General features: G+C 42.1%; 1 protein-coding gene across 1 annotated transcript in view; it reads left to right on the top strand.

Moving 5' to 3' along the window:
- Positions 1-1,842: 1,842 nt before the first annotated feature.
- myt1lb (myelin transcription factor 1-like, b) overlaps positions 1,843-9,731 on the top strand; it is a gene marked incomplete at both ends in the record, with an annotated part of 58,273 nt that continues 50,384 nt past the window's right edge. Inside the window, 2 exons of the mRNA XM_079174143.1 lie at positions 1,843-1,888; positions 4,763-4,796. Coding sequence (XP_079030269.1) covers positions 1,843-1,888; positions 4,763-4,796 — 80 coding nt within the window. The remainder of the gene's footprint in view (positions 1,889-4,762; positions 4,797-9,731) is intronic.

Raw genomic sequence — 9,731 nt, 5'->3', positions numbered from 1 at the left:
TACACGCTAACTAAAGCAGAGGGAAAAAAATGGAAACTTCTCAAAGCTTAGATTTAAAGTAAAGTCCATTGACGTTTTATATATTTTTGAATGTCTGACAGAAGTGAGCTCTTGTGTAAAGAGTTGGCCACTGCATGCAGGAACACAGACATTTGGGGCAGGGTGCTATCATGTCTGCACCCTGTTGTTTAGACATAAAAGTCAATTTTCTGTGAGAAAATCTATGTGCGGAAAACGGCTTCTGTCCCATTTTGAAGTGGATTGCACACGTTGAATGGAAGCTCGTAGTGCGGGTTGTTCCAGAGGAGCTTTGATAAAACAGAGCAACGATCAGACCGATGAGAGATGCTCGGGGGGGGGGGGTCTTTGCTCACATGACTACTTCAGGAAAAATCAAGGTTACACACTCACACATGTGCACACTCACAGTGCTCTGTGTTCAGTCTCTGTCTAGATGAGCTGGATTCATACGTTGTTTCCCTTTTTCCTTCCTTTCTGTCCTCAAAGAAGGGTTTCTTTTCCATCGCCATGGTAACCACAGTTAAGTTTTATGTACAATATATACAAATATATATATATGTATATATATATCGTTTGGATCACCCTACAATACTCTAGGTCGTTCCCTCGTTCCTACGCTAATAAGATTTACAAGGTATCCCTGCCTTTCATCATTTTATTTTCCTCCCGTTGAAACATTTATGGGCCTTCATAAAGAAACTCACCATTAGGGCTGAGGGGCTCCACACTACAGTAAGTGTGGTGTTAATAAATCATGTTTAATAAAAAGAGACATCCAAACAGGGCAACGGCCCCCGTCATAGTCCAAAGCCAGCAGGCATGAATATTTAGGGACATCTGGAAATAACAGAGCGACGTTCAGGCCCCTCAACAATTTATGATGTGTTGGTGTGGGGACGGACCTTCAGTTCAGAGGGACGTTCAGAGAGAGGTGGGAGGGAGGGTGATGCTTACTCTGCCATATGAAGAGCTTGAAAGGGCTGAACCCTGAGGAGGACCATGCAGTTAAAGTTAGATGGTGTTACGCTTGCAGTGCGTGTGTAAAGCGACTGACAGATCACACACGTTCATGAATGAGCGCATGAACGGTTGGACAGATGGATGGAGAGAATGATAAATGACAAGTTCAGAATTGATGTTTTGCATAATTTCAATATGGCAATTTATGAAAATGGATTAAATGATGTTGCGACACATTCTCACTCCCACCTCGTCAAAAACCGCAGCTGCCCCCTAGAGTCAGTGCTGGACGTGTTTAGGAAAATATCATGGTTTGTGTTAAAATAAGTATGTTTTGTTACTTAAAAAACCTCCCCTAGTAAAATATGGAAGCAACGTAACAAAATGAAGGTTAAAACTCAATGTTGACTTGGTTTGGCATTGGACATGAACAGCGCTCTCCTGGGTGAAAGTCTTGTTTTTGTTTGACCCGAGGTATGTTACGAGTGGGAGTGACAATGGACTCTTGTATTTGTCTTGCCTTGTCTCTCTCTATCAAATAAAGAAGGATTGACAAAAAAGTCATCTATAGAGGATGAGATAAAACATTTTCCGTTTGTATAAAAGCTTAATATAGATTCAGCAGGCCAGTTGTATGTACCAGTAGGTCTCCTCTACTCAGGAATGATTTCAGATAACAGATACAAATGTTGGAAGCACATGAAGCGTTACATGCAAGTGTTCCAAACATCAGGTGTGAATTGCATGTTTGACAAGGAGAGGAAAAAGTAGTGGATTTGAAGGAACACAAATCCAAATTAAAGAAAATGTTTCAGTGCTGTCTGTCGTGTGTTTAACAGCTTGTTTGTGCCTTCTCTGCAGATGGAGGTGGATGCAGACGATAAGCGCCATCGAACACGCTCCAAAGGTATCTGCACGGACACACACACACACACACACACACACACACACACACACACACACAGCGGCATTGCCATTCAGGGTGACCTTCACCCTCCCAACACAAACATGCACAGACACAAGCACACGCACATACTGTACACACACAACTGCACAAATCCCAGACTGTCACAGTTGAGTTGCCTCCTCTCTCTCTTCTCTCTTCTCTCTTCTCGCTCTCTCTTTCTCTTTTCTCTCTCTCTTTCTCTCTCTCTTCTCTTTCTCTCTCTCTCTTCTCTCTCTCTTTCTCTCTCTCTTCTCTTTCTCTCTCTCTCTTTTCTCTCTCTCTTTCTCTTTTCCCTCTCTCTTCTCTCTCTCTCCCTCTCTTCTCTCTCTCTCTCTCTCTTCTCTCTCTCTCTCTCTCTCTCTCTCTCTCTCTCTCCTGTCCTGTCTCTATTTTGATATACTTTGCAGAAACAGAATCACAAAGTCCATATTTTAGGAGCTCTTTTCAAAATGAAATGTCTTCCACAGTGACATCTAATCCTGCTAAAACGATACATAGAGCAAAGTGAAAACAGATTATGAAATTAAAAAACTGATAAACCGGTGACACTTTTTCATATTCTATTACACTTTATATGGCCAATGACATTACGTTTTCAGGTTGTCTGTCCGTCCGTCCGTCCACCTGTCCGGTCCATGTCTCAGGAATGCCTTCGGCAAAATGTCCTCTTAGACTCGAGGATGCACCGTTTAGAATTAGGAGGAGTCATTGTGACTTGAGTCGACTCGAGTCACTGTTTTGATAACTCGCAACTTGACTTGATAGAAGACAAAGTCTGATCAAGACGAAATAAAAAACAACTAATCTTTAATAAAGTGTTTTTTTTGTTTGATTACATTTATTTCACTGAATATCAATAATTGTAATACAAATTCAATTGATTGTTGTAATTTTTTAAACGATTGGATAACTAGGCTAATAATATCATTATTAGACATAATGACATAACCTGTGACTTGCCCATGGAAAAGAGACCTGTGACTTACTTGATACTAGGACCAAATGACTGGAGTCACACGTCAAAGCCCAAAACCTCAGCATGCTCTCGCCAGCCGCTCACACAGCCTGCATGAAGGTCTCCAGGGTCAGTTTAGCACCGAATGTTGGAGGGAGAACACCAGCTTTCTTTTAGCTTTTGGAGACATTTAATGACATATTACGTGCGTGCACTTTAAACTCAAAGAAAGACTAAAAGATGTTCACTTGCTCTCATCCTACTCCCTACCAACCCCCCCCCCCCCCCCCCCCCTTCCCACTTTCACATGTTTAAAGCATCTAAAAAGAGGCCATTTTTTTAATCGAGGACCCTCTTGATGCATATTTAATTCCCTTTAACTCTAGAAAGTGTCTAACATCTTTGACTGAACTAAGAACAAGGTGGTGACCATTGTTCCTACATTGAGTGGATCAAGGCTGTGGCCACGAGGCCCCTTGTTTGATTGAGTTCCCTGTGTGCTCTGCTTGTCGGGCCAAAGAGAGAACAAGTGTGTGAGCGGAGGACTGGCGCTGAAATCATCTTTAGCGCCGTTGGACTGTTGTTTTTGTCGTGAGCACTTTCACACGGACACATTTTACGCAGCAGAAAAACGATGTGATTTTGTTTCTCTTTGGCTGATTTTCTGAGTTTTTAACAACGAATAAATGCTTCAACCAATCACGTTGTGTGGAACGGACATATTCAAAACGTACACAATAGTGTAGAATACAACACGGCGGCTCCTTGGACCGAACCAAAACGGGTAACTTACTTTATTACTCCTTTCAACCTCAACAAAGGCCGCTCACACCAGATCAACTTTTTCCGTTCGTACCTTTCAAAATAAAAGTCCTAGACATATACACTGTGTAACTGTTTACCAGAGGGAACTCAAATTCACTCAGAGTGCTCTCTATCAGGGAACTCATCAAATATCTTACAGCAGCTTTAAGCTTTACAAGAGTTTAGCTCAGACAGACTGGTAGTTGGTCTTCTGCCTGTGAGTCTATTAAAACCTTTTATTGAAAAAGTGTTGCAACTGTTGCAAATTGTCACCACCAGTGGAGAAACTGTCTTTAGCTCACCAAAATATAAAAGCAGCACAAGAACACGTAACTTCTTGTGCTGAACAAATGTGGAAACAAAACAAATAACACTGGAAAAGAACCAACAATGAACTCTAAAACATGGTACACTGGTGAATAGAAAATTACAAATTTTATACATTTACATAATAATAATTTGAAGAAAACAACTAAATAGTTCCACTGCTAATCCTTTTCTGTAATCAGGTGGATTTTACCAACATGTTGACTTATTTATTTGGAGACAGTTTAGTAACTGTTTTTTAATACTCAAATTACAAAATTAGCATACTAATAATATCCTTTTTTCTTCTTTTGTTTCTTGAATAGCACAAATAGAAAAACAGTCATTCCTCTCATCACCTACCATTCCATACATACACCAAAGAACCAAGCACCTCACTAAAAACTGTTCACATTTGAAACTATTTCAGATTAAGGTTACACTCTACTTAAATGAATCTTTGAAAGAAATGCATATTGCAGGTTGGATTCCTCATCTTTTAGAAAAACTAAATCATCAACGTAAGGCAAAGATATGTTCCAAATTGAAAATATGTATAGTTTGTTCCATAAATACAAGACAATTCCTACATTTTACTGAGCTTAAAGTGTTTCACTGAACACATGTATTTCATGGTAAACCTACACAGATCATAAGTCACAGTGATCAACTATTGAGCAGGTTCCTTTTCATGTGTTCTACAAAGAGCCTGTGGATTAAGCATGCACAAGTCAGTTCATAATGTCTCTCTCTCCCTCCCTCTCTCTTAGTGCCTGTGGATCCAGCATTAACAGAGCTTTTCAGGTCAGTGGGATTGAATAAAGTGAACTGCACTGACACACACACACACACACACACACACACACACACACACACACACAAGTGGCCAGCTGTTTTCTTAGCTGTGAGGTAGAGACAGTGAAACTATTCCTGCAGCTGCCCTGGCGTCACTACAGTGAGCTCTGATGCCGCTTCTTTCTTTCTCTCTGTTGCTTTTCCTCTACGTTTCTGTTTCCTCAGCCTCAGAGAGAGAGAGGCTTGTGGATAGTTCTCCTCTCCCCTCAGTCCTCACTCCGTCTCCCTCCTGTTATTTGGACACCTTCCATGTCACAAAAGAGGATAATGGCAAAACAAAACGCACCCAATTCTTTCTTCCCACTCGTTCCCCGTATGAAATATTAAATAAGAGGGTTTTCTCATCGTTTAGTGGTCCAACTAGACAAGCTAAATAATTCACAATCATTTTTGTCTTGTGTTTGATGATATTTAGCATGATGGACCATTATCAATTCATTACCCATGCAGCACAGCTCTTTCTCTGTTTCTACGCCTACAGCCTTCAACTTCTTGTTGGGTGAGTTGAGTGGGTGGAAGGTAGAACACAGCTTTATTTCAAAGTTGAAGGTTTTCTTTGTCACTGGAAAAGTTTCCTTCATATGTTTTTCTACGGAATCATATCGTGATGAAATCATATATTGAGATATCGCGATACACAATTACGTTATCTAAATTGATAATAACAAGCCCACTCAAATGTCTGAAATGATCTTAATCTCATAACTCTGAATTTGTGCTGTAAATATGAATTACTTTTTTTAACTTTAATTTCACTGAGAAATTACGCAGTCATTTTTATTGATTCACTCAAGAGTATAGAAAACAAGCTTTGCCATGTGGTTATTTCATATGGACTGTGTGTTTATTGAAATATCAGAAAGCATGCTATACGTGGTGATATGTATCGTTATCGAGATATGACAGGACTTAAATGTGGACAGAAGATTTTGGACATAATGAGGATAAGCTTAGTTTGACTTTTTATTTTGTCACAGGATTTAAAAAAAAAAAGTTAGTCTAGATACTCAACAATATCACTGGTATTGGTGTTATTTTGCAGCATCACACATTACCTACAATTACAAGAAATGCATTATTAACAGCCTCTGCCATTGCAGTCCAGCCACCTCACACTAAACTCCTGCAGGCTGCATGTCAAGTCCCAATGGTGGGAAGCTCCAGTGTTGTGATGCCTCGATATATGTGGGTCCAGATAGAACACTCCAGTTAGGCTTTAAGAGTGCAATGATAGGATCTGTACTGGGTGGAAGTGAAGAGATGTATGCTTCATTATCCTTGGCACGTATAAGAAGTGTAGAGGGCAGCGAGCATGTACGCAGCTGGTGCCAGCAGCCGAGTCCGGTATACAGGCCGCCTGCCTGCACTGCTCAAAGCTGGAGCTGGGCCTCACAGAGAAAATCAAATGTCATGATGTTTTTGAGGGTTGACTATTAATGCTTACACACAATATTTACACAAAGAGATTTTTGATAAATAATCATCAGTAATGAGGATTTAATAACTAAGTGGGTAAAGGCAAATAATAGGACAGCTAGAAAAGTCTGGTAAGTTCAGAAACTCGCATCACTTTACTGTAATGCAGCCTTTAAAACACTTCAGCCATATCACGGTATCTCGTCTCATATCAGGATATTGATATAATATCTATTCGTTGCCCAGCCTGACTTAAAGCTAAACTTTGTCACACACTATAGTTTGTAACACTGTTTACGGTTGGGGTGCCTCCACTTAGCTTGTCAAATATAAAAGCTGAGTAGGCTGGGGCAGACTTTGTCAGTGTCACACTCAGAGTGGAGGCTTTGACTATCTCCTGGAAGCAATCCTTTGCACAATGATGGTTTGACTGAGGGGCTTCTCGAGGGGGTCGAACGATTTCAACAAAAATAGCCTTGTTGCCATCCAAATGCACTGGCAGCCACTCCTAGGCAATGGCCCTAATGGAGCCCTCACACTGGCGTTGTAGCAGCTTATTGACTTATGTTCCACACAGCGCTACACAGTCTCTTGGGAGGATGAGGAGTGTAGCCCAAAGGATCTAACTGGAGTTCATTAATGTTTGCCACTCAGCCTGCCTGTCCAGTTGCAGTTCTGACTGTTAAGTTAGCCACGCACGCAGAGGCTGGACTGGATTTGTACGCATATTTATTTTATCTTCACTATTATTTGCTTGGTGTAAAGTATAACCTGGATACAGCGGTGGCTATTTCAGTGTCCTCCACTTGTCTTTGCAAGTTGTTCCCCCCCAGTAATGTGTGAATTTCATTTTGTCCTTGGCTGTGTGGTAGGGGGCGGTTGCAGCTAAGATAAGGGTTCCTGCCTACCTATATATCAATAAAATATTATTCCACCTGGAAGATTGCTGTGTAGCCTGTAGCTGATATTCATAGATTGTACAAGGTGTACTCTCTCTCCTCTCTCTCCTCAATCCTTCATCCCCCTCCACTGTGCCTCCTTCCCTCTTTTCACCATTTTCTATCGTTCTCACCTCCCGCTCTCACTTCTCTCTGTCTGCCCCCCCCCTACACACACACACACACACACACTCTGCTGCCGCCTGCAGATAGTAATTAATCAGGGGATCGATGTGAAGCCTATCTCCAGGCTGAGGCGTCTATAATGTCGATAATGCCGCTCGATGGCCTCTCTCCCCGGAGAGCTGATAGTCTTCAGGACGAACACGCTTGACTTTGCATGCAGCCGCCTGGTCCGCGTCAGATAGGCTGCCACTGTTATGCCGGTGCAGGGGATCGCACAAGTGTTTTAATGCACATGCCCTACTTGTGTGCAGCCATGCAACATGCAGGAATGGGTGGAGAACTGTGTGCGATGACAGGAGTCATGTGAATGATAGCGAAGTACTGAGACTGAGACTGAGGGAAAGCAAACTAACTGTGTTAGGTTTTTAGGTTCTCCGTTAAGAGATCAGGTTAAAGGTTTGTGATTGTGGTTTTCCCAAACATAGACATTGAACAACACCATTGTTCAGACATGCTAACTGGATTAGCTTGATGTAGTTTTTTGAAGATTAGACGTGAGAGTTCTTCCAGTCTGGCTCACAGTGGATGTGAAGCTGTTGGCAGAGCTTGCTGCTATCTGGTACAAGCTGAAACTTGCCATTTGAAGGCTTTTTTGGGCTGGATACTGACCCATGAACCAGTTTTCTTTCCGTAAATGCGCCAACGAAACAGCGTTGATATGGTTATGGTGAGAGTATACATTATTTATCAGTCACTATCACAACTCTCCTTTAAACCAGTATCCGTCACCATTGGCCCACTAATGAAAGTATTGCAATATTTATATACTTGCAGTATTACAAACTGGATGTCTATATTGACACGCCCGAAAAAAATACTGTATTACAGTTTTTCTCCTTTACACACAAATGAACATAACTGCACACACCTCTGATAAATAGCATGTTAGTGTGGAGACTCCAGTCTGTTAACTCAAAGCACAATTACTTTGTCTTCAGTTGGACAGAAACCCTAAATCAATCAGGACTGAAATCTTTAGGACTGCCACTTTAAGAAACTATTCATGTAAAAAAAAAGAAAAATTAAGATAAAATCAGAATACCAAAAGAAAATCTCAAACTCTCAAACATCAATAGTGGTATCGGCCTCAAAAAGCCAGTATCGGTTGCACTCTACATACATGTACGTACATGTATTTACATTTATTTGATATGAGTCCCTCTCATGAACATATAATTGCCTTACAGGACGTAGCGGTTCTGAGCGTATGCTCCTCCAGAGCAGGCCGATTGGCTCCCGGTGTCGTGGCTTGCATTGCGTTGTCAGCGCGGCGTGCCCGTTCAGAGCACGTGCCAGTGTGCTTGTGCTTCTTGGTTTGTTGTCGCTCGTTGACTCCAGGGAAGTGAAGAAGAGCTTGGTTGTAAAGTTAGAATATCCAGCATCCAACAGCTAAAGTGAACTGCGGTCAATGAGCTGCGGCCTGTAAAGACCCACTGCAGACTACATGCTCGACTTGGCCTCTCTGCTGCACACAACGCTTTATTCAAAGTTTATCGATATTGAACGTGTCCTGTTTCCAAATTGCAACGACTTCGTCATTGCACATCCTTGGGTCCCCAACAACACGACCACCAAGTGTGAAGTGGATCCCGAGATTCTTTTCTTTCTAGCTAGATTGGTGCACATAGTACGGGGGACAGGACAACAAAACTCAGTTCGAGGGGCAGGTCGGATGACATGAGGGGAGAAGCAGTTCAGAGAGGGCGGCCGTGCGTCATTACAGCGGTGAAAGCAGCCGCAGCAGCAGCAGATATTAAAGACATGGAAGGTAAAGGCATCCCTCTCCATTCAAAGCGCCAATTATATGGTTGAATTTCTTTCATGAAAAAATAAATAAAGATAGCTTCAACAGGGACCCCGTCTCAATAGAGCTCATCATGGTTTTTATAAGCAACTGTGGGGTGGGGGAGGGGCTGTGCTAGACCGAGGGCTCACAGCATCAACATTCCCCTCCACATCTCGTTTGTCATTTGCATATTTACAGTCTGCCATGCTAATCGTGTTTATTGGGGTGTATAAGCACTGCGCATGAGCTCAATATGGGAGGATAGCTTTGTGCCAGAGACTGCATGGTAGAGGCACTGGGGTACAAATGGCCCCCAACCCCGCCCCCCATTTCTGGAAATAGATGGCTCCTCCTGCAGTAATCCAATTTCAAAAGACAAAAAGAGCCGTCTTACGTAACTGGGACAGCACAGGATTTAGCTAATTATGGTGTTAATGCACAGTGAAGAATTCCCCTCATTTTGAACAAAGGCCACTATTTGTGAAGATATTTTTGTGTTGTTGGCCGTTGTGTAGTTGTGTAGTTGAGCGAGTGCACTTCTTACAGTATCGCATCATC

This window comes from Pholis gunnellus (genome assembly GCF_910591455.1).
Source record: "Pholis gunnellus genome assembly, chromosome: 15".
NCBI lineage: Eukaryota > Metazoa > Chordata > Actinopteri > Perciformes > Pholidae > Pholis > Pholis gunnellus.
The sequence above is the reverse complement of the archived record's forward strand: the minus strand, read 5'-3'. Positions and strand labels throughout refer to the sequence as shown.